At 40.7% G+C, this 25,957-nt stretch overlaps 1 protein-coding gene across 2 annotated transcripts in view; it reads right to left on the bottom strand.

Moving 5' to 3' along the window:
• The window catches only part of Frmpd4 (FERM and PDZ domain containing 4), a 937,357-nt gene extending 912,007 nt beyond the window's left edge, over positions 1-25,350 (bottom strand). For both annotated transcript variants that reach the window (XM_037199121.1, XM_037199124.1), the window contains exon 1: positions 25,116-25,350. In XM_037199121.1, the coding sequence (XP_037055016.1) occupies positions 25,116-25,135 (20 nt within the window). In that variant the 5' untranslated portion in view covers positions 25,136-25,350. The remainder of the gene's footprint in view (positions 1-25,115) is intronic.
• Between the last annotated feature and the right edge of the window lie 607 nt (positions 25,351-25,957).

Raw genomic sequence — 25,957 nt, 5'->3', positions numbered from 1 at the left:
GAGCAGTCATACAGCCAGGTGAGTGAGTGGTCTAACTGATTAGCTCTTATACTGTGGGTAGCAACAACTTTCCCTTAATAGGCTTTAATAGCATCCAGATGGAGGCTACCAGAGTCATGAAATACCTGGTAACTATATCCTAAAAATCAGTTGCTCTCTTAAAGTTGGTTTTTGACTATTATACATGCTTTATATTTCCTTATGAAGTTTACAATTAGCTTATTTATTTCCGTAAAAGAGCCTGATGGATTATAACTGAGATTGTGCTGAATCTGTAACCAGTTAATAGTAATTGACATCTAAACAATAGAGAACCTTCTGATTCATGGGTAGAGTATGTGTAGTATATCTGTTTGTGTGTGCAGGTCTTTAGTTTCCCTCAATAACATTTCGTAGGGTTCAAAGTAGAGATGTGGTATATCATTTGTTAAATTGATCCCTAAGTATTTCAGATTTCTTTTGTCTTGTTTTGTTCTTCAAGACAGGGTCTCTCTGTGTAGCCTTGACTGTCCTGGAATTTGCTCTTTAGACCAGGCTGGCCTCGAACTCACAGAGATCCTCCTGCCTCTGCCTCCCAAGTGCTGTGATTAAAGACGTGCACCACCACCACTTGCAGTACTTCATATTTCATGAGGATACTGTCAGATGTAATTCTTTTAATTTGATTTATGACTGTTCATCACTATAGTAACCCTGTGTCTGTAATTTTGAGAAACTCACTTGTCTTTGACACGAGTCATCCAATCAAGTCCAAATGAAATCTACATTGCTTTTTCTTATTCCAGCCCATTTTCTTTCTTGCCTTGACACAAGGATTAGAACTGAGGCAAGAGAGTGAAGAATGAGAGCCAGAAGCCTTACAAAAAGGTTACAAAATTAGCATATGAAAAAGAAACCACTGGCAAAGAGAAAAATAAGAAAGTCCTGCCCTCTCCATGTAACACATAGAGAGACCACATTCAAAAATGCTTTTCTTCTGAACAATCGGCTTCCTCCTTTGAAATGTAGTTTTTTTCTAATAAGTTGCCCCTGCTTCTGCTGCCATTCATATATCTGTCCAATTCTTTGCTTGGCAACACAAGAACCTATAAATCTTGGTGGGTGTCCACTGAACCCCAACATTTGCTCATATCAAGAACCCTCCAACCATGGCTGCGTACAAGTGGCAAAAGCCTAAATCTCTCATCTTAGGGGAGAAGCATTCTTAAATAATCCAAAGAATTGAAAACTGATTTAAAGGAAAAGGTTTAAAGCATGCAATAGTGAGGCTGCTTTTAAGCATATACCTACATGCAGAAATACTGTTTCTAGGAATTTTAATGATTGGCATTTTGAGGAATCATCAAACTGTTCACAATTGTGGCTGAAAATTTTTCTATAGCTTCACCAAGCCATATTGTTTTACTTTTTGTGCACTTTTGTGTTTTATTAAGTTTTGCAATCATATACTTACTGAAGAACTGAATGAAATATGTATGTATTTGTGTATATATCACAAGATTTGGACTGAATAATAAGAGCCTGCCCTGATACCTATTGTCACCCTTTCACATGGTTAACAGCTGGTATTAACCCAAATAAATGTGTGGACTTTAATGACATCTGTACAATAAATAATCTTAAATTGAAACTACCAGTTTAGGGAGCAGTATTACTGCAGTTTTGTAAAGACATTTTTCTCTGTTAACAATAAAATCTGGCATTAGCAAAAGTTTGGGATTGTAAACACTGTGGTTGTATCTACATATGGTCATTTGCTTTCAATGTCCCTTTACTTTCACTTTAAAAGAGTAAGGAAAATACCACCTAACATGCTGAGAATAAAACCAATCTTTTCAACTCTGAAGTTACAGTTAGAATTAATGAACATAGAATGAGATGTTATCCCTTTCCGCTTCTGGGAGAGAGAAAAGGACATGCCATTAAAAATACAAAATTGATTACAGTCTTCTGAAATTGAACAGGAAATTTTTCGACTAAACTTTCTATCTACATGCTTCAGAATTTTTTTTGTTCAAGGTTCAGATAAGTTGGCTATTAAATAAATTAGCTTTGAACATACAAGTGGCGTTCAAAAGCCCATTTAGCTAAAAAAGATTTAAGTTCTATTGTACCTGCAATGAAAAATGAAGACAGTATTAGGAAAACTCATTGTTTAAAATTCATATACCAAGTCATACTTTCTATGCATCTGTAATCAGAAGCAAGTTGTTGCTCAGAAAGGCCCTATGAGTTTTCAGCGGACACCATTTTCCATAAAACCTGCATGACATAATTTTGTGTCTCCGTCATTCTTCCCTTCCTGTGGTTCACTTGATGTTTACTAGAAACCAAAAACAAATCAGGCACAGTACTAAACAGTAAGACTAGAGAAGTGAATGATGACTGTTCAAAGTTCATAACTGCAGCATCTCTCTTCCCATGTGCTTCTTAGAGCTTTGTATAGCTTGGGCACACCTGACATTTGCCCCCTATTGATCTCTTGCAACTGATGTGGCTGAACAGTGAGGTCAAAATGAACACAAAGAAGAAATCAGAACACAAACTCTTACCTACCATAGTGAACATGTAACAGAAGTACCCACTGTACAAATTTCCAAATCTACTGGACACTGGCTCCATTGAGTCTTTGGCCTTTCTCCAGCTCTCCCATTTACCCCATAAACGCCTTTGTCTCTTAATAAACTATTTCTTCTTCTAACTATTTACATACCTCTGTCCAAACCTTGTTCAGAGATATAATAACCTGAAAATATCAGTGAGTACCCACTGAAACCCAATATCTTATCTTCCTTATCTTCCAACCCATCTATCATTTATCCTTTTTTTGGTTTTGTACAGGGTTACATGTAGCCCAGGCATGTCTTGAACTTGCTAAGAAGCATACTAGGACCTCAAACTTCTTATAATACTGCTTCTATTCCTTGCAAATATTGTGATTCCAGGTATTCACTACCATACCTGGTTATATGAAGTGTAGGGTGTTACACATAGTAGGTAAGCATTCTATAGACTAAGCTACATTGCTGTCTCTACTATTTGTTTCTTTGGGGTTTCTTTGTTTCAAGTTTATGGATGTTTTGCCTTCATGTATGTATGTGCACCATATGCATGCTTGGTCAGAAGTCAGAGGAGTGTGTGGGATCTGCTGGGACTGGAGCTTGGTGGTGAGCTACCATGTAGGTTATGGAAACCTGGTCCTCTGGAAGAGGCTCTTAACCACTGGGCCATTTCTCTAGTAACTACTGTTTGCTTCTTGGGGCTTTTGTTTAGAAATGATTTGCTTTGCCCACTGCACCTTCTAAGCCAATCCCAGCTCATCGTCCATTTCCCCCACTGTGGAATTCAGCCACACTGCAATGCCCACTATTCTCAAAAGAAGTTGGAATTAAAAAACAAGAAACGAAATGCCAGAATCTCATTATATTTGGTTTTGTTTTGATATTTCTTATTTTATCATGAAGTGGGGCTCCACTATAGAGCCCAGGCTGGACTCAACCTCTCAATCTTCCTGCCTCAGCCTCTGTAGTCTTAGGAAAACATGAGGGTACCAACATGTCCTCTCCATTACACTTTAAACTTCAAGTAATGAATTTTTAGTATACCTCACACAATATTGGGATAGGGCATGTTGAGAAGTTATTTAGAAAGTAGTAGCTTGAGGATCACTGATGTACACCTCCTTCACAATTAGCTTCAAGCTTCCACCTCCTGTGTCCCTGTTAACACACACACTCTTGGTAATGAAGTAAGGAAGCAGGAATTGTCCTAACTACCACTGCTTACAATTTAAAACACCAAGAAAAAGGCCAAAAAGATCACAATTGCCTGTCCTTAAAATTTAAAACACTAGGGCTGGGGACATAGCTCAATTGGTGCAGTACCTGCCTAGCATGATGGAAGCCTGTGTGGTAGTTTCAATGTAATTGGCCCCCATAATCTCATAGGGACTGGCACTATTAGGAGCTGTGGTTTTGTTGGAGTGGGCATGGCCTTGTTAGAGGAAGTGTGTCACTGTGGGGTCAGGCTTGGAGGGTTCTTATGCTCAGGATACCGCTCAGTGTCTCAGTCGACTTCCTGTTGAGTGCAAGATGTAGGACTCTCAGCTACTCTTCCAGCACATCTGCCTGCATGCTGCCATGCTTCCTGCTATGATGATAATGGACTGAACCTCTGAACTGTAAGCTGCCACCTCAGTTAAGTGTTTTCCTTTATAAGTGTTGCTGTGGTCATGGTATCTCTTCACAGCAATACAAGCCCTAACTAAGATACCCTGGGAACATGGAATTACCCCAGGTGTATCTATGCATGCTTATTATCATAGCACTTGAGAGGTAGAGGCTGGAAGACCAACAATTAATGGTTATTTTTGGCAATCCCCTTGTCAACCTGGCACACATGACATTTATGCTGCAGTGAGTTAGGGTTGGGTGGGGTGGATATATGTGTGTGTCTACCTGCAAAAGATAGCTACAGATCACACCAAAGAAAGGTGCATGTATCAGGGCTTTGTTGAGGCCTATTAAGGGAAGGCTATTTCCGCCTCCTAATACATAGTTATTTTTATAGAATTATTTTCATTTTTCTATTTTTCTACTTTTTATCTTGTCTGTGTGTGCATTCGATGTGCATATAAGTGTAAATATATGTGTTCTTGTGTGTGAGTGCAGATAACTGAGTACCACAGAATATATGTAAAGGTCAGAAGACAACTATCTCTGTTACTATTCTATTGTGAAAAGAAACCATGACAAAGGTAACTCTCATAAGAAAAAGCATTTAATCAGGGACTTGCTTACAGTTTTATAGAGTTAATACTTGATTATCATGGCAAGAAGCAGACAGGTATGCTGCTGGAGCAGTATCTAAGAGGTTTACATTCTGATCTGCACACAGCAGGCAGAGAGACTGGACCTGGCCTGGGCTTGTAAAGCCTCATATCCAGTGACACACTTCTCAAACAAGGCCACACTTACTAATCCTTCCCAAACAGTTCCACTAACAAGGGACTAAGTAGTAAAACATGTGGGGCCACTCTCATTCAAACCACCACAACAAGCACGGGTGTTGGTCCTCACCTGGCACCTTGTTTGACACAGAGTCTCTTGTTTTGCAGCTGCTTAAATCAGGCTACCTGACCTACAAAACTTCCAAGGAGTTTCTTGTCACTGCTTCCAACCTCATGGTAGGAAGTATGAATTACAATCATGTGCTATGATCCTCAACTTTTACATGAGATACAGAAGGTTGAACTCCAAACCTCATGCTTGCACAGCAAGAGATTTACCCACTAAGCCATCTGTCCAGCCTTTTAACCCATCCCTGGATACTATGTGGGTTCTAAGGATTTGAACTGAGGTCTTCTTGGATAAACTGAGCCACCTTTATAACCCATTAATTCCTTTTATCTCATTTTTTAAATTATTCTCTGTGTTTTTCACATCATGTATCTTGATCACATTCATTCCCCGACCCTTTGCACCCTCCCTCTGCCCCTGCAGCCTCCCCAATAAAACAAAACTCAAAAAAGGAAGAAAATAAAAAAGGAAAGAATAAAAAAATCTTGTCATGGAAGCTGCACTGTGACCCAGTAAGTCACGCCATATACCCCTTTGTCCTTACATCTCTACTTGCAAGTGTTCATTGCAAGGAGTCATCAGTCTGGTTTGAGTCTCTGGTCTCCCCTACACGGTCGATGCTGGGTCCCCACTAGGACTCTTCCTGAACATCCCACTGCTGCCCTGTGTTGTGGAGATCCTGCAGCTTTGGGTCTGTGGGTCAGGTCCCTTCACATGCTCCAGCAGATCATAGATGGGATGGATGTTGGGGCAGGCCAAGTCACAACCCTGGGTCTGGGCCTGGGCAGCTGTAGGGTTGGTCTGCCAGGTGGGAAATGGGGACAGCTCTCCCATGCTCATGATTTCTGGCGGGCTCACCCACACCTGCACCCTGGTCAGGGACGGCTCTCCCACTCTTATGACCACAGGGCCAGTTTTCCCACCTGCCTCCAGCATTGATGGGTAGTGTGCGGGAGGAGTGCGTTTCTCCCCTGCCCATGCTGCGACAAGACAGATGGGTAATGGGGACAGGTCTCCCATGGTCACACTTTCAGGACTGGCTCACCCACACCTGTGCTAACAGTGTTGGCTCTATTGTGCTGCCCTGGTGAGGTGCAGGGCCTGCTCTCCTGAGTGTTGCAGTTGGTGGGGGTCAGGAATGGCTCTCCCACTCTTATGAACACAGGGCCATCTCTCTCACCTGCCTCCAGCATTGATGGGCAGAGGGGGGCATAGGAAGGTATTATTCCCCTGCCCCAGTTGCCATGAGACAGAGCCCATTAATTTTTTTTTCATTTATTCTATTATATGACTTTTGTCTCCTCCCTTAAGAGATATTCCAAATGGGGTCTGAAGAGATGACTCAGTGATTGCTCTTACAGAGGACCAGGATTTAATTCCCAGTACCAACCTAGTGCCTCACAACTGTCTGTAATTGCAGTTTCAGGGATATGATGCTGTCTTCTGGCCTTCATGAATGTTGCATGCGTATGGTACACAGACTGATATGTAGACAATACACACACACACACACACACACACACACACACACACACACAAAGAAGTTAATCCAAATGGGCCTTCAGTCACCTAAACAGGAAGAAAACAACCATCAGAAAAGCAATTTCTTTGAAAAATTTTAAGAAAAAACATAAAGCCTATTTAAAAATGTAGGTTGGGACAATGGTCTTTTTGGAAGTTGTCCTTTCTCACCCCTTGAGAATGTTTTTTCCACAACAATCTCTTTGGCTACTGCCCACCCTCATGCCTCAAGAGTGTGCCCTATACAGTGGTCTTTCTGGTCACTTTTCATTCTCGCCCCCATGAAAGTGCTTTCTTCTGCAGTGGTTCCAGTGTCCACTCTTACCCACTTTGCTCTAGAATAAACTCTACACTACACCTATGTACCTGTGTGTCTCACCTCAGATCACACAGACAGGGCACAGCTGTGGGTGCTTGGCAAAGAAACTTAGGGGAAACCAGAGCAAGATCCCAGTTCCAGAACATACAATAAAAAATGAAGGACTTAACTAGAGTCCTTTATTGTTATTGCTAAATCTGGTAACCCTCCTAAGGACATATAAAACATGTTCCTTAGAAACTGGCCCCTGGGAATTAATGTAAACCCTACTAGATGAATCTGGAGAGAATTTGCTAGGGCCTGGTCTTCAATTGCACTTCGTGGGTATAAGCCTGAGATAGAGATGTGAGTACAAATGGGTGATTTACAAGCTGACATGAGGGGAGGAAGAAAAGGGAGCCAACAGACTGCAGAAACAAACAAGTTATTGCTGTGGGTGGGTGAGAAGCAGCTAGAGAAGTGTCTCCCAAAGGATAGCATACTGCATATCATTCTTCGACTCACGTTGTGGTATTGTTTAAGCGTTGAGCTCAGGGATTTGGACTCCCCTGCATTTCCAGCCAAGCATGTCTTGGAAACAGATGAAGGGCTCTGGCCCAGTCATGCATGCTTGCAGTGAAGCCAGAAGAGATGGTGAGTGCCAGGGGGATAGAAGTAGACACTGCCATGACAGCATCTGCAACCATGAAATCTCTAGAGCATGAGCCTTGCATAAGTTGATTATCATCTGAAAGTCACATAGAAGTCTAAAACCAAGGAAAGTGAGAATGGAATGAAACTTCAAAGATATGGGGCTGGAGAGTTGTCTCAGCAGTTAAGAGCACTGGCTTCTCTTCCTGAAGACGCCGGTTTGATCCCCCCCCCCCACCAACATCATGCTCACAAACTGTCTGAAACTCTAGGTCCAGGGAATCCAATGCTTTCTTTAAGCTCCATAGGCACCAGGCAGGCAAATGGTGCACAGACATATATGCAGACAAAACGCCTACGTAATAATAAAATTAAATAAATGGAAACAAAAAATACTTCAAAGATAATGTGATCCAGTTCCCTTATTTCATATATCAGACCAACCTATCTTACATGTCAAGAAAGTTTCTCCTCCAGACAAAGAGTCACCCATTGTAAATCTAAGATTCTATTTTTGCTACTGTCAGGTCACCAGGGAACAGTAATGGTTAATATTAGTTGACAATTTGGTTGGATATGGCATCAGCTACTGGGCAGATCTATAGGAGTATGTCCTAGAAGAATTAACTGAGGGGTAAAGAGTGGGTGGCACATTTTGGCAGTAGGCCAGATATAAGGAAGTCCAAAGGAAAGGATGTTGCTTTTTGCCTGCCTTCGTTCTCTCTCTGCTGATGAGTACATCTACCTCATTGCTGCTACTGCTGTCATCCTTTGCTAACAATAGAACCCAGCTTCTTTGGGCTTCCAATATGGACTGAAGACTTAGAGCTATCCAGGAATGCTCAGGCCTTCATCACCAGAATGGGACTGCTGAGGTACCCAACCTTGTGTACTGAGCAGCTACCATATTCACAATCCCTCCAGGATTCAGATGGTCACCATTGGACTCCACAGCCAGAATCACGTAAGTCACTCTAGTAAATTCCCTCTGTGATACATTTTCATTCTATGAATTCCATTTCTCTGAAGAACCCTGACTGGAACACACACGGTTTGCAGAGAACGTTCACATTTCATAGGCCCATCTTTCTACCATTTCACGTGTAAGGGAAAGTACCTGTGAGTTTGATTGTGAGTGGGGTATTGAACTAGCAATGGGTTAAACTGGCACTGAGTTTATCCACAAAGACATCTTTGACTGTGGGCAGAAAACCTAGTGTCCTGGTTGCACCAGAGATGGTCAGAGCAGTGCATGTACTAGAAATCCAGCCTCTAGCATGTAGAGGCTATTTTGTCACAATACAACATCAGCCTCATTCCCCCCATCCCTCCGGCCATGGATCAAGACTCAAGCTCTCAGCTCCTCCTGCCACCAAGCCTTTGTTCCACCATCATGGGCTCTATCCCTCTGAAACCATAAACCCGATTAAATACATTCTTTTTTGAGTTGCCTTGGTCATTGTATTTTGCCACAGCATTAGAAAAGTAACTAAGACAACAGGGTACCTGACTTATAACTTAGTATTTTAACCCCACATAAAATTTTAATGTATTTTACTTCTTTACATACAGTTCCTGAATAACCCTTGACTACATGACTTAATGGGAATAATCATAATCTGTGACCTGTGATACAAGGTCGGTCAATAGTAATATGGAAGAAAATGACAAGTACAGAAAAAATAGCCAATACAAATTTTATAAACTGAACAAAATTTTTGCAGATCTAATCGTGAGGATTTTATTCACATTAACATTTCTAACAGAAAATCAAAATAAGAAAACCAATCAACACAGTATCATTGATTGTCACTTAATAGAGATTTTTCTACCACAAGCTAATTTTTCTCTGGATATTAACTAATATTTTTCTTATCTGTCCCAGTAAGTCAACAAAATTCATTTAGGACTTTAAAGACATATTAACATTACTTTTCGCTCAATATGCCTGCCCACACATAAAGCATTATAAGTTGTAAAAGAAGTCATTTATTAGAGTCCTCGGAGCTGCTTTACAACTAGCAAGGCCCCTGAGGACCACAGGCAGAAGATACTAAGCTGATCACTCCAAGTGCTTAAATACCAAACCACAGAAATATACTCAATCTGGAATGCCTTGTGTCTTTGAGATCTATGTGGTAAAATTTTTAGGTCCATTTAATAAGAACATAATTTCTCCAAATCATCTTTTTTGAAAAGTGAATATAACCTTATGCTGGTATCATCTTGAATTTGATTATAGACACAGTGTCTCAGACTCTAGGGCAGTGATTCTCAACCTTCCTAATGCTACGACCTTTAATACAGTTCCTAATGTGGTGACCCCCAACCATAAAATTCTTTTCATTGCTACTTCATAATGGTAATTTTGCTACTGTTATGAATCATAATGTAAATATCTGATATGTGCCCCGCTAAAGGGGTCAAAACCAACAGGTTGAGAATCACTGCTCTAGAGAGTCCAAATGAGATCTCTGTGGAGGATTTAAGGTACTATTAACTCCATTTAACTCATTTTACTAATGGTAAAATCAATGCCCAAAGAATTTGCATAAGTTTCTCTTAGCACTGTGGCTAAGGTACTTTTACTGTAAGGGCCATAGAGGAAACATCTTGGGTTCTGTGGGCTATTTATTCTCCAGTTCACCTATTCAGCCCTGATGCTATGCTGGGAAAGATAATATTTAGACAAATGAGCATGAGTGTGTTCCAAAAAGCTTCAGTAATCTGGATGGAAAACACTGCCGAGGAAGCTCTCTGTCCTAGAAACACATAAAAAGAAGTATAAAACCTACTTAAACCTTGGGGTTGACGCAATGGTCTTTCTGCCCTTTATCCACTGTCACTCCTTAAGAGTGTTTTCTGCCACGATGGTCTATGTAGCCATTGTCCACTCTCATCCCATGAGTGTTTTCCTTGCCAGTGGCCCCTTTAGCCATTCTCACTCTCTTCTCTTGAGGGTATCTCAATTTTCTCTGTAATAACCTCTATTGTCTTCACCATGCTCTGTGTATTTCCTGTGAATTTATTCTTTGAGAATCACAAGAACTAGGGAGCTAAGTTGGGGATCAAAAAGGATTTAAGGAGATTAGGCCAGTCGTGATGGTGCACACCTTTAATTAAGAGGCGAAGGCAGGCAGATGTCTGTAAATTTGAGGCCAGCCTGTGCTCATATTGATACTGTGTCTCAAAAAAGATAAGTTTAGAATATGTGGTGAAGGGGATAAATGGCAATCAATTCAGTGAAAAGGATAAACAAACAAAAGAACGTAATGGAAGCTAGGAATGGTGCATAATGCCCCAAATCTCAGCACTTGCAGTGGGGAAGCAGGAGAATAAAGAGTTCAAGGTCGTGCCAGCTATGTAGAAAGTTTGAGGTCAATCTGAGGTACAGAAGAGAATGTCTCAAACCCAAGTGTCAGCCTAAGCTACATACGAGCATACCTCAAACCCAGATACTATTGACAGGAGCATTGCCTATTGTATATTATGAGAATACATTTGCTCATCATTCATTCTGTAGGAAGAAGTCTCCACATACACTGCTTCTCTCTAGCTATCATCCAAATGATGGCCTCAGTGGACCTTTTTCCTGCTATACAGAGAGAGGGTCAATGATAAGGAGAAAATCACTAGCACAACAAATCTCTGGTCAAGACTGACCAGCTGACCAGAGAGGAGAGACTAAACTTCCAAATGGTTGACTGCCTTTGTTTCTCTTTCCCATATATCAGCAGGCTGAAGATAATAGACAGGTCATTAGAATCTAATCCACTCTCTTCTCTGATTGCTGACACTCTATACAAAAGAGCTTAAGCATTCAATTCATGGTGTTTCCTGCATCACAGGCAACATGGACTACTTAACATAGTTCTCAGCAATTCTCAACCTGTGGGTTTCACAACCCTTTGGGGATCGAATGACCCTTTCACAAGGGTCATCTAAGACCATGGGAAAACACAGATATTTACATTATGATCCATAACAGTAGCAAAATTATAGTTAAGAAGTAGCAACATAGTAATTTTACGTTGGGGGTCAGACCACAACATGAGGAACTGTGTTAAAGATTGCAACAATAGGAAGGTTGAGAAGCACTGGCCTTACAGATCTGGCAACATCCCATGCAGCCTTTCTACTCTCCAACCTGCTGCAAGAAACTGACTGCTATGACCCTGCAGTCACAAAGGGCCACACCGTTTCTCCTGCCACCCAACACTCAGAGGCAAGCTAACTGTAGTAGGAGTGATTTATGAAACACACCTGCAACGTGGTAGCATAAGACCTCCCCTTTCCTCAAGACTCCCCTTTGAGGGAAGGAACATTGCTTTTTCTGGTGGGGGGACTGAGCTCTATTGTTTCAGAGCCCCACCATTATGTATGAAGTGTTCATAGCAACCCTGATAGGTCCAGTGAGATGATTCGGGGATAAAGGCACATGTCATTAAACTTGAGTTTGGCCACCAGACCCAATATAGTTGAAGGAGAGAACCAACTCCCAGGAGCATAAACACATACAAACAGGCATGCACACTAAATAAATGTAAAAAAGAAAGCGCACAGAAAAAGAATTCCCCCAGTAAAAGCTCTCACCTGAAAGACAATTCATATTAGTACCTCTCTTTGGACCACCTCTTATCTTTTCCCAATTTATTTACCAAAAAACCCAAAGAGGGTGTTGGAGTAAATATTTGGGAGCTGTAGACAGACAGAAGGGATTCCATAGAAAAACATAATCAGAGAAGGACTCTAAGGGAGTGTATTTTGGGGGAAAGTCATGATTGGCTGTTAGCACCTGGACAGAAGAGCTAGAGACTCTGAGTTTAAGGCTGCCTGTGGGCAGATAAGTGTAATAGAAGCACCTGGACAGAAGAGTGGGGGACTCAGGGCTCAAGGCTGCCTGTGGAGTAAATAAGTGCAAGAATCCATCATGTGGAAGGACAGTCATCAAGGTATCTGGGAAGACACATTTTTGAAAGGCAAAAGGGCAATCATATATCACAGGTGCAGGAGTTTAGGAAGCCAAAGGGGTGGGCATATATCAAGAGGTCGAAAGTTCAGCTTAGGTTGAAGGTTTGCATGACACATTAGGCTTAAAAAACAGAAATGTATCCTTGTAAGGTATGGAGACTTAATAACAATGTACGACAATGTGGCTCCTTAACAACAATGCAGTGCCTGTTTTGGTTTCATAATAGCCTTAACTCTACAGGACAATGTTATTAGAGATTGAGAGAAAAACAGCAAATCAAGAAAATCACCAATCTCAACAGCTCAGAAGAGGGAGATGGGTACAAGGAAGAAGGAAAGCCAGACCTTTTGCAATAGAGGTTGGCAAATGGAGCTGCCATGGATGGTTATGTTGGGTAGAGTGTCTTCAAAGTAAGAGATACATTCTACAGACCCTGCCCAAGATAACCCACTGAAAGGAAAGATGAAAACAAAGAAAGAAATTCAGCTTTCATAGTGAGGTCATAGAAAGAGTACAACTGAATGCTTTGTTAGGATATCTAAAGATCATGAACAGATGTGTTATGGCAACTATGAGGAGGAAGCATTATAAAATTTTCGTTCTGTCATAGGTATGTGTCTCGGTGAATGAGTTTCCAGATTGCATTTTCTAGGTGTAATTAAGTGAACCCCATACAAAAGTCATATGGTTTAAAAAGCTCTGTGAAGGCTGTGGAGAGAGCTCAATCAGTAAAAGCGTGACAACCTGAGTTGGGGTCTCCAGACCTCACAGTAAAGTCAAGCATACCCCAAAAGATACACAAGAAAGTAATAGGCCCCTCTGGTCTCCATCCTCCATATAACACAAACCATGTAAGCATGTGCACACACATATATATGCACAGCAGCTCTGTATAAAGAAACCAAGGACTCGCTGGGCGGTGGTGGTGCACGCCTTTAATCCCAGCACTCAGGAGGCAGAGCCATGAGGATCTTTGTGAGTTCGAGGCTGGCCTGGTCTACAGAGCAAGATCCAGGAAAGGTGCAAAGCTACACGGAGAAACCCTGTCTAGAAAAACCAAAAGAAAAAAAGAAAAAAGAAAGAAAAAAGAAACCAAGGACTGAAAGTAATGCTAATCAATGTCAAGCACAAAGAAAATAACACATTTCTCCTCCTAGCATCAACAACTAGAGGTTCTGATGAAAAGGGCAATAAAAAAAGGACCTACTTTCTAATTTCAAAAGGATTTTGTAGTAGTGGTAATTGTGATTTTTATTTTGAGACAGGACCTTGGCCTGGAACTCACTCTGTAGACCAGATTGACCTCAAACTTACAAAGATCGTCTTGCCTCTGTCTCCTGCGTGTTAGCCTTACAGGTATGTGCCATCACACCTAGCTCTTTCCAGTGTTCCTCACATCTCATGATATAATTTAATATGTAAATATATACCGAGATAAAGGCCTGTAACTGAAATAAGAGCTCTTCAAGCAATACTCACTAGGAATATACTATAACATTTGATCTTTCACTTTATATTTAAAACATTAATTATTAATACTATAATCCACTAAAAGATCACTGTGGTTTACAGTTGGAAACACATGAAGGAGAAACCAGACGCATATACAAAAAAAATTAAGATGGTAAAATGGTTTAATATCCATTACTGCCAACCACTGATTTAACCACAAAAATGTATTTCTCCCTTAGAACTTGGCTAATGGTAGTATGAAGTCACCACAATTTGAAATATATTTTAAAAACTAAACATCAAGCCTATGGAAATAAACCACTAAAATACTTCTAAGTGATATTAAAAAAAATAAGGTAATTTCATTTCTTCACTTTACACAGTTTTACAAAGCTTGAAATTTATTGGCTTGTTTCAAACCTTTTTCCCAACCTGTCCCCATAAAAGCAACCTTTTATCAGATCTTGTAATATATTAACTAAGTAATATAAGCATACAATTTATAAAGACATATAATTGCAGGTAAACAAGGACATCCTGTTTGTATCATTTTGTTGCTGTTGTTGTTTTCTTTCTTTGCTTATTTACAAAGCTAGCAATAGAAGAAGCCAGGGCTTTGTGCATGCTCAGCAAACACTTGACAGCTGGCCTATACCCATAACTCACTATCTCTCTTTTCTTTCTGAGCTAGTATGTAAACAAGTATCTGAAAGGTCACTACTACTGCTCATAAAACATCTACCCTGGATCTCTAGAGGTTGTAAATTTCTAGAACGCTACATAAAGAACTTGGGCATCTTCTCCTAGTTTCTCATGCTACCATTTAAATGTATTGTTCTCAGTGTTTTCTCACCTGAAGTTTATTAAATAAAATACATGGGAGTCCATTGATTTGAACTGAGCTGCCATAAGAGGTCTCAAGAGACCAACTTCAAATGCAGTCACTGACAGGAAAGTTTTACATCCCTAAGCTAAAACCTGGGAAAAGCTGACATTCCAAGAAGTGAGGAGAAAGAAAATAGCCAAACCGCATTATGCTAGCAAGAGGTTAATTAGCTTTTAAACAACTGATTGTGCTGGAGATGAGATGTGGTTCAGTTGGTGCTTGTTTGGCATGAAGGAACTCCTGGGTTCTATAATAAAGTCAGAAAAGAGGTTGTGGGGATACTTACCTGAAATTCCAGTACTTGTGAGTTGGAGGCAGGAGGAAGTTCAAGGTTGGGTGAAAGGGTAATGCCTCAATGGGTAAAAGTACTTATCATACAAGCCTGATGATCTGAATTCAATCCTTGGAACTCACATAAAAAGCCAGATGTGATGGATCACATCTGTAATCCTAGTTCTTGTATGGTAAGATGGAAGGCAGAGATAGAAAGACCAGCCAGAAGATTGTGGATGAGATAATGAAGAACCAGCCTGCCTCAGTCTCAGGCTTAAGGGCCATCTCATAGTAGAGACAAACTGGGCTCATTCTTGTTTGTGATTAAACCTGTTTCTCAAGGATTGGGATGTACCCCACCTGTAACCTTAACCATAAATTGTTCTTTACTACCTGTTCCACGAATGGCAGTCACGTCTTTGTTTCAAAAAGTTGTGTATAACCATCTTGAAACCCTATGTTTGTTCCAAAAGTTTATATGACCATCTATGACTGACAACCATTTCATGATTATGACTACTTTGTTATGCCTACCTTGCAACTGTGTCTTTGTTTCAGGAGGTCATTATGACTAACTAGTTATGCTTATATTCTACTTCTGTAACCCCACCTATTTTGTCCTCCAAATTCCCCATTTGGAAAACCCCTGCCCCTGAGCTATAAAAGCCTTGTCTTCCTTACATCCAATGCTGATCTCTGGAACTCTGCCTTAGGAGGAAGCAGCCCATGTATGTGAATTTTTTTTTTTAAAAAAAAGCTTGCTTTAATTAATTTGGCCATGATGATATGGGTCAATGGTCTTTCTCCTCCCTTCTTTGGGATAAACATTAGCCTAGTGTCCGGTCCAAAGGAACCTCCATTTTTCCAAATTCCAAAAAGCAGAGGGGACAAATGGATATCTGTTGTGCCTACTAGCATAACAAAGCATATGTTGGTCTCCATCCCTCAGTATCACAAGTACCTGTTACATGTTCCAAAATCCATGCTAGCATCCTAGTTTTTCTTACATCATCCTCTACACTAAACTTCCCTAGTTCACAGGCTTCCATACACCCCAGCTACTCATTTTCACTGCTATTTTCAGTGCTCCTCTCTCTCTCTCTCTCTCTCTCTCTCTCTCTCTCTCTCTCTCTCTCTCTCTCTCTCTTTCCCTCTCTTTTCCTCCTCCTTCTGTTATCCTCTGTGCTCCCTCTCTCTATGTCCCTCTCTTTATCTCTTTAGTCTCCTCCTGCTTCTCTCCAGGCTAGATCCAGTCATGCTCAGTCAACTACTTTCTCTCTTGGCTCTGGACTCTTCCAGATGCCTCTAGTAGTTCTTTCTTTCATGTCTACAATAAAAACTTCCCCCTTAACCACACCATGGAGTGCTCATGTCATCAGTTTATACACCTGGAATATGTTGAGCTGCAGAAGGAACAAGAGAGACCCCCCCCCATCAAGTGGAAGGCAAAAAAACAACTCGGGAAAGTTGTCCTCAGACTGTGGCATGGGTGCCAATATTACTGTAGCTTTAGAGGTCATTGAGGCTTTGCATCCCCCCTCACATTTCACTGGTAACACTAGAAAGGTAAACATCAGCTTTGTTCAGCCATAGAATTTAAACCATCATCTGAAAAATGGAGGTACTTTGTTAGAGTCTATTAAGACAAATCTACTTTCTCCAGGTAAAATGAATGGAATCCTGGCTCTACTTCTAGCCTTAGGTGGAGACTTGACATTCTAAACTACCCAAAACATTGCATATCATTGTCTTTTTCTTTTTCTTTTGAGTTAATCCAGCTAGATCTGTAAACCACTTTGCCTACCCACCCAGCACCCCCAGGAAATCTGATTCACCCTGAAACATGCTAAGGAGAGGGAAGATCCATCTCCTATTCTGAGTTACTGAGATTGACAGCTTGCATTCTTTGTTGATTTTCTTTCAAACTCTAATAAAATTGTTATAGGAATTCCTTTGAAGTCCACTTCTAAATTCTTTTATTAATGAAGCTGAGAACCAGCAAAAGGGAACGCTTATGTCCCTATCAGTACCAGCACACACAATTAATACATAACTTAATTTTTTTGAGATAGGTTTTCCTGTATCCCAGGCTTGCCTTGAACTATGTAGCTGGGGATGACTTTGAACTCCTGATCCTCCTGCCTACATCTCCTAGGTGGGTCACAGGCTCACATCATCATGCCCTGCTTCCCCTCTAGCACTGCTTTTTAACTTTTAAAAACTAACTACTATTGTGAACAGAAAACAGGCATGCACCACCACACTTTATGCAGTGTTAGGAATGGAACCAGGGCTTTCTGCATGCTAGGCAAACACTCTGCCTAACTGCCACTTAGTTACAGTCTCAATACCTAATTAACTAATCTTTGAAAAGAATAAGTCCAAAGTCATCCTCAGCTACATAGAAAGTTTGAGGCCAGCCTAGAATATCTGAGATTTTTTTCTCTCAAGAAGATGCTAATAGTTTCCTGATGAAAGATTATACTTCTCAGCTTCCCTTGCAGACTACAGAAGTCATGTCTACCCCTGTAAGGTACCATAGCCTATCTTATTCTGTAGATATTTTGGCCATACTCACACATGGGTGAGAAAGATGCCCTTTCACAGTAAATAGACATGCTCCCACCTAAGGCAAAACCAAGTCTCTCTTTCTGCCTTCTGTCTCTTTACAACTGCCTTAAATAATCTAACATAATAGTGCCAAATCATGGGAAGGCATCTAGAACCCACCACTAGTAGGCAGCTCCAAGCTTTTACTCTAAGACCTGAGGTCCTGGCAGGGCCACCCATTTTTGTAAGCAGCCTTTTGTTTTGACTCTGTCTTTACCCTTTCTCTCTTACCTTACTGTCTCCTCCTGAAACAGTCTGACATAGGTGGGAGGCCACACTGCATTTGACCAGAACACACATGCAATACAGTAAAACAAAGGGACAAGGCAATCCATTGAACCTAACTGAGAAGCCCCCTAGTTAGGTCTGGGAGCTCACTGGAACTTTCTTCTTTAAGACCCACTTGGTCAAAGGCACTGGAGACCTTCAACTGGCTGCAAAACCCACTTGATCAACCAAAGGCTCTGAGAACCTTCCACTGGCCCTGTGATAGCTTAACCCTGGAATTGTAACAGTTGGGGGTGCCCCATCACTTCCTGGGTGCATATGATCATTTCAAGAGGATGCTCTAAGCAACTGGATATTGACCTCTGTTTTTTGCCTTTGTCCCTCATCCATTCCAATTTCTCTGAGACACTTTCTCCATCAAAGATTCCAAGAGCTTTCCACTGGCTAAGATTGGCCAAGAATTCCTGGAGTTCTCCACTGGCCCATAGCCCAAAACTCTGCGAACCTTCTACTTGCCCTGTGATCTTAGGTCTGGGATTCACTGGATCTCCATAATTGAAATGGCTACTGCTGGCCCAAATTCAGAACTTTTGACCTTTTAATATGTAGACTAATTTAAATAATTCCCTAAGACAGAATGTGTTGTGCCCAGATTGTGACCCCCAGAGAGACCACCAAAGACGAGCATGCCGGAATGCAAAAGCAAGGTTTAATCGTGGATATCCAAATGCAATACAAGCCTAGGCAGGGACTTCGTCCAATACATCCAACGCAGTGGAGGCTGGAGGAAGTACCCACCTGTCTGCAAGCTCAGTTTTTAAAGGGAAAAGTCACAAGGTTACATCATTTAGGGGGTGCTAGTACGGGTACAATTCTGGTTGGCTTGTGTCTAGGAATTCCAGAAATCACAATTCAGTTTTCCTTCTAAGGAAGTAGTTGCCCACCACCATTTTTCATTGGCTGCCCCCAGATGGGGGCATCTGGTGATTACACAGTCACTATGGAAACTAGGGTTGGGACATTCTATGGTCAAGCAGTTGCCTAGGGGGCCAGGGAGAGGACATTCCATAGTCCGGCAGCCATTACCTCCTGACTACCTTGTGACTCTGTACTTTTACACTTCCTGGTTTCTGGAATCTGAACTGACTGGTCTCAGTAACTTCTGGCCTGTTCTCAAAAGGAGAAATCTTAGGCCTTAATTTTAGGGTGAAAGCATTTTGGTCTTATTTCTAAGATGGCTCATTTTGGTCTCACAAATGGAAATATGGAGGTGCTCCCAAAAAGCTTGACCACACAATCACCATGACAGGCTTAGGGGCCCAGACACAGCTTCTGTGACAGGCTTACTGGCAAGCAACACCCAGATCCAAGAAAAGCCATAAGCTGACACCACCCAGGGATCCACCCAGGGATGGGGAAGTAACTAACATCCCAAACATTCCAACCATTAGATAAGGTGGTCAGATGTCTCTGAGTCTAGCACACACCTATTTTTATTTTATAGATACCTCTAGACAGATGTCAGCCAATCAGGGTCCTGAACCCTGGAAATCCCTTCACCCCAACCTCTGCTATGATACAAACCCATCCCACCTGAGTTCAGGGATCTCTGCTCTCACTGCTGTATGGAACAGACAGACCAAGCCCTGGAGCTTAAAAATAAAGGCTCTTTGCTTTTACATGCGGGATTCAGTCTCCGTGGTGGTCTTTTGGGGTTCCTCGTGATCTGGGCATAATAGAAACATAGTCCAAAGCCTCTTTCCCCATAAAACTCTCAGCTAACTTCAATCTTTCTCAAGGTTCTGGCCTGCAAACACCCCCAGACAGAATTCCTGCCTGTTTCTGCTGGGCCTCCACACTTGTATCTGTTCCTACCTGAGATAACATAGAACTCTTTCACATAGTGCTTTTGTCCTATCTGTGCTTCTTGCCTCCTGGGCCTGAAAAATTCTGCTTGTATCTTCTGTAGCTAAATAGTAAGAGCATTTCTGGTGGTCTGCTCCCACCTGCACACACACACACAAACTGGTTATGGACATCTAGATCTTAAAGAGATTCAAATGTCTTTTGAGTACAGATCATATTGAAAAACTTCTTTCGTGCTGTTCTATTCTACTGTGAAGGTTGGCTCTGGAGTTAGAATTTGGCCCATCTGCTCCAGACCCAAATATGTTTGTTTAAAAGTTTCTACTTAAGTCTATGTCCTGGGTCAGACTGGCCACCTGACTTGGTGATAGGGAGAAGGCGAATAAAACAGGAAAAGATACTTTGAGCTTGAGAACAACTAAAAATTAAACTATTTCCCATATAGCTTACATCTAGCATGGTGTTTAACTCTGTAAATCCTACCTCCTTTTTTTCTTGATTTTGTTTACTATCTTTAAAGCTTTTGTTCAATGTTAACTTCCCGTGTTGTAGAATTTATAAGTTTATTGAGTGTGATTTAATAGAAGTATAAAATCTGTTACAAGAAGTTAGCTTAAAACTTCTAACAGAAAGGGTTGATAGTTAAAAATAACCTATACATAGGTAATCTTAATTTGCTATTGCATGCTTGTATGTAACTTGAATTCAACTCTTGTTTAGGAAAAGAGTGTATGCCTAATGGGTTGACCTTGGAGTAACTTGTGGTTTGCCGCCATTTTGGCTGATGACCTAGGCACACCTTGGAGTAAATAACACCCATGTGGCTTGCCACTATCTTGACTCGTGACCTCATCAGGATGGAAGCATGTCACATGACTTTACTATGATCTTAGTCAAGGTGATCACATAGTATCCCTCTACTTTTCATTGTATTCACTTTTTGAGACTAAGATGAAGACCAGGCTTCTAAGATGGTTTGTTTTAAAACTGTATCATACAAAATTCTATGATATTTTTGCTATCTGTTCAGCTTTAGCTATCTGGATAAACTGAGTCATATAAAATGTGGCATTTTGTAAAGGTACACTGAAAATGGACAGTCTCTCTGTGGACTATATTGATGGTTTAAAGTTTAATACTGAAGTATTTTTAAATTCAAGAATCATAAATTTTAAGGCCCATACTTAACAGGAATAAAATTATAAAATCTTAATCTCATAAAATTGTTTACTAATTGTAAGCTGTTCAAGATAATTAAGATATACAAGTTAATGGTCAGTCATGCTAGTTATACTAATTCTTATTTCCCATCATATAATATTCTGTAAATGTTGCCAAAGTCAAGCCTGAAACAAGTAAGTCTAAACAAATTTAAAGTAAACTTAAAGTTTGCTTAATGTGCGGGGCAGTGGTGGTGCACGCCTTTAATCCTAATACTTGGGAGGCAGAAGCAGGTGGATCTCAGTGTGTTCAAGACCAGCCTAGTCTACAAAGCGACTTCCAGGATAGCCAGGACTGTTATACAGAGAAACCCTATCTCAGAAAACCAAAGAAAAAAAGTTTGTTTAATGTAAAATAATATTCAAAATCAGGTATATAAAGATTGCTTGAGTAAATAGGTTAAATTTACAGTACATTTGCATGACAGGAAACCCCCAGGCTCAAATGGCTCCCTTGGATGCAGCACAAGATCCACTGGGTGGAGCACCATCCCACCAGTGTAAGTTGCTTGCATGTTAGTCTCATTACAGGATAAGTATGCATGGGAAATAAGACCGACCAGAAGTCTGCTTCTACTGCCTCTGATTGTGTTAGCCAGACCAGCTCCAGCCATGTAGGCCAAACCAGAAAAGAAAAAAAAAACAAAAAACTCCTTACCTACAGAAAAGATGAATCACTCCTCATGTCTCACATAACAGGGAGATGGATTCTCTTGCCCAATGAAGGATCTTAGAGTCTGTAACCACATCCTACTTGTCTCAAACAACAGAGAGACAAATAGCGATTACTCTGCTGTCAATGCCTTCCAAACTGATTTATGAGGATACTGGGAACAGAAGAATCTTGTACATAAGCTTGCAACCCAACAGGTATGGGGCCTGCACAATAGTTCAATTGGTCATGCTCTTTACCTTGACATTCAGTTCTTCCTCTTAGCAGAAGCTAATTTCAGGGTGTATACCTTAACTACCCATGTTCCCTCATCAAAGAAGGATGCTAGATACTCTATCATCAAATTTAGAGCTTTGAAAAGTTATTCAGAATATCCAAGCAGTATCTTTGACAGTTGGTTTTGTATCTGTAGAGTTAACAAATGATTCTATTAAGTGATACCCCAAGACCTAGATTCTTCATGAGGAGGTGACTTAGATGAAGGGTATTTCCTCCAACCCAGGCTCACCTATGATGCTTTGAGAATATAATCTGGTCTCTACCCAGATACAGTGGTCCAGGGCTATGCCTGCACTCTTGCCTTGAAGCCTACAAGGAGTATACAAGCTTTGACAGTGATGCTTGTAGATGTTTTCTAAGGAAATCCAAAAGCCATTATTCATTAAAACTCACTTATTTGGTTATCCCACTTTATAAATTATGCCTCTAAATAACCAATCTATTTTAAAATAAAATGATATTATTGCTGTTGGTATATAGTGACCTAGAAACTTGTCCATTGGCAGGAGTAAAGAGCTGGTCTTAGCTCTCTTTGTCAATTTAGTCTATGTTTCATGTAAGTTTTTTATTACAGATTTGACATGACTGACTGCTTTCATCCTTCAGTTGTTAGTCGAGCGTATGGAATGCAAATGTAGAGATTTTTAAAAGCTTCTGTTAATAGGGTTAATTAAAAAAATCTTCTGGTTGTTCAGTGTCAACTTTGTAAAATGAATCATTTGCAAAGGAGCCAATGTCTCTGGGAATGTATTTCTTTTTAATTGAAAATTGATAATCATTTATTTTTCAGAAATACAACTTAGAATTAAATTATCTCTTGGAATGTAGGTATAACAATTTGATGTTAAGAAAAATATGTAGCCGGGCAGTGGTGGTGCATGCCTTTAATCCCAGCACTTGGGAGGCAGAGGCAGGCGGATCTTTGTGAGTTCAAGGCCAGCCTGGTCTACAGAGCGAGATCCAGGAAAGGCGCAAAGCTACACAGAGAAACCCTGTATCAAAAAATAAAAAAAAAGAAAGAACAATATGTATTGTCATGTTTTCAAATACTAGAAATGATCATGTAAGATGTCAATTTTTAAAATTTTACCTTATCAAATTGTTTCTAATGAAAAGTTGCATTTTACTTGAGATGACATTGTTAGTATTTGAAACAAATATATGAAGTTCGTGCTTGCTTCGGCAGCACATATACTAAAATATATGAAGTTCATCATATGTGGAAGCAAGGAATATCACTTAGATGCTTTCTGTTCAGATTCATTCTTTAATATTTTCTTTAACTGGCTGGCTTCTTTTACAGAGCTTCAAGCTGCTTGGTCCTTCTGAAAAATAGGATGTAAACAAACAGCTAATTACAGTTACCTTATCCTTCTTTAGAGCTCTGGTACATGCTCCAGCCAACTGTACAATTACATTTAACCATATGTTATATTGACTGATGTCACTTTTGATGTAAAAGTTTTCCTCATAGAACTTTGTCTCTTAATGTTCCCCACAACGGTATAATTATTACCTCCTGACTTATGTTCTGGATCTTTGCCAACTGTTAAGTTTTGTCATGGCCCCTTAGCTAGAACCTTTTCTGGGGCACTCTACTTGCTGCTCTCTTTGTTGCCTTTTTGTCAGCCATGAAGACGTTACATTAAAGATTGGTGCCTAAAGTCCCTAAAAGCAGTTCACGGGACTAGTGGGTAGGTCATGGACCATCCAACTCATCGCTATTCTTGCCACTCTAGATACTCTTTTGGGACTCAGAACTAAAACAGCTGGGCTGAAACTTTCTTTGTATCAGTTAGCATCTCTGTCTCATGAGCTCACATCAGGCTAACATCCTTCAGGACCAGCTCAACTCCTTGACCACTGCAGTACTCCAAAGTTTAAAAGGACTAGTTCTGACTGCTGCTAAGGATGGTACTTGTGCCCTACTCAGACAATGCTGCTTCCATGCCAACAAATCCTAGCGGGTTTGAAATGGCACCTAAAAGCACAAACACTGAGCAAAAAAATGCCGTCTGGTTCCCTCCCACTTTGCCTCTTCCCCTTGTTCGTTCTTTCCTACTTATTATCCTCCTACTTAGGTTTTTACTCTGTGTTTTAAATGTTTTACTTACAGAACTTCACTCTACCCCCAAACAAATTGCGCCATGCAAGCTCTCCCAGTAGCTCTCACCCCACAACAGCTCCATTTGTCCCCCATACATTAGAAAAAGGCCTTTAGATGCAGTGGAGAAAATGGCTAAAAGGGACCTTCATCCCTTTCACCTGGGCCAGATACAATTCTTTACATTAGTCCCCTATTTTCTCCTCTTCCCTTCCTTTGATGCTCTGTAGCACCCTGTTACTTTTGCTTGCTCATTTTGGTGCAACAGTTCTGGTAATGGGACTAGTCACTGTCACCCTGAATCAATTCTATCCTCTCTTCCTCTCACTGGCCCACTCCATTTCTCCTGTCTCTCTTCCTCCCTAGTCCTCAACATTCCCAGAAAATCTCTGTTTTACTCTGTAACCAAATCATCCGCTTATAGCCCACTAATAATTACTTTCCAAATCTCTTCAGGAACGCAGAATGGCTTGATCCATCACAGCCAATCATGTTATGACTCTCCACCTGCTACATGACGAGCATGGAAATGGTCCACATACATACACTCAGGCACACACACACATGAATACATAAGTACATATTTTTAAAAGATTTATTTTTATTATTTTTAATTATGTATGGGTGTGTTGTGTATGTGAAGGTTGAATGAGTAGGATCACTAGGGTCAGGGGTTACAGGTGGCTGGGAACCACTAGAAGTGGGTACCAGTAACTGAACTATGGCCCCTCTTTAATTTTTGAGATAGGGTTTCAGGTAGCCCAGCTTGACCTTAAACTCATTATATAGCTGAGGATGTCCATGAACTTTTGATCCTACCATCTCCACCTCCATTACAGGCATGCACCACCACATCTGGTTTGTATAATGCCTGGAAACAATCCCAGGGCTTTGTGCACAGTAGGCAAGCACTACCAACTTATCTAGACATTCAGCCCCTTATACTTTAACATATCAGTTCACACATGTGTTGGGGAATAAGAAAATAATGTGAATTTACTTACGCTTGTGAGACGGCTCCCATCAATTTCTAAGCCAAAGTGGCATTGCTGCCTTGGCCATTGGCTGCTTCCTAGTCAGTAGGTCAACTCGCAGGATGAATAAAAGCACTTGCCCGTGTTTCCAAAATCGCTGATGAAATAGAAGGTCAGGGTTTTGAATTTTGTACTTGATTTCACTCTGTAACTTATAGCCAGGTCATTAAATTATTGCTTTTTTTCCTCTTCATTTCTTTCCCATATGCCTATAAAACAAATAAAACTTAGTTTTCATGATCTCTGAATAAAATGTTACACATTTTGAAGTAATACTATCATTTATCTACTAATTGCAAGATTTATTCCACAAGAATAACATGGATGGTCTTCTGATATCTCTGTCTACTGCCTCCATTTATATAATGACTCGCTTTATGAAACTCCTGACAAAGAAGAGTTGTATGGGCTTTTCTACATTTACTAGAGAAAAGCCTATTTTTGCTGCAGAGGAAAGCACATTTTACCATAATCAGACTCAAGAATTGCCAACAAATCGAAGAATTAAAAGGTCAGTGGAGTGTGTCCATTACACTTCGATTTTGGAATGCATCTTTGTTCTTGGTGGAAAAGCAGCTGAGTGGAAGTCATACTGAAGAAGCAGAATGTCAGTTCTCTAAAACACTTGCATAACACCTGGCAGGCTAGTTTCACATGTGGGGATCTGACTACCCTTTCATTTGCAAAGTGCTCAGTCTCTCAGGAGGGAGCAAACAATTCCCCCTTCCCTTCCATTCACTGCATTCTTTCTGGATTTTCTCTTCTGGGCTCTGGTGCTCCTCTGCTGTCTTCTGACTTTGCCCTTCCGCATG

This window comes from Peromyscus leucopus, chromosome X, assembly GCF_004664715.2.
Source record: "Peromyscus leucopus breed LL Stock chromosome X, UCI_PerLeu_2.1, whole genome shotgun sequence".
Lineage (NCBI taxonomy): Eukaryota > Metazoa > Chordata > Mammalia > Rodentia > Cricetidae > Peromyscus > Peromyscus leucopus.
The sequence above is the reverse complement of the archived record's forward strand: the minus strand, read 5'-3'. Positions and strand labels throughout refer to the sequence as shown.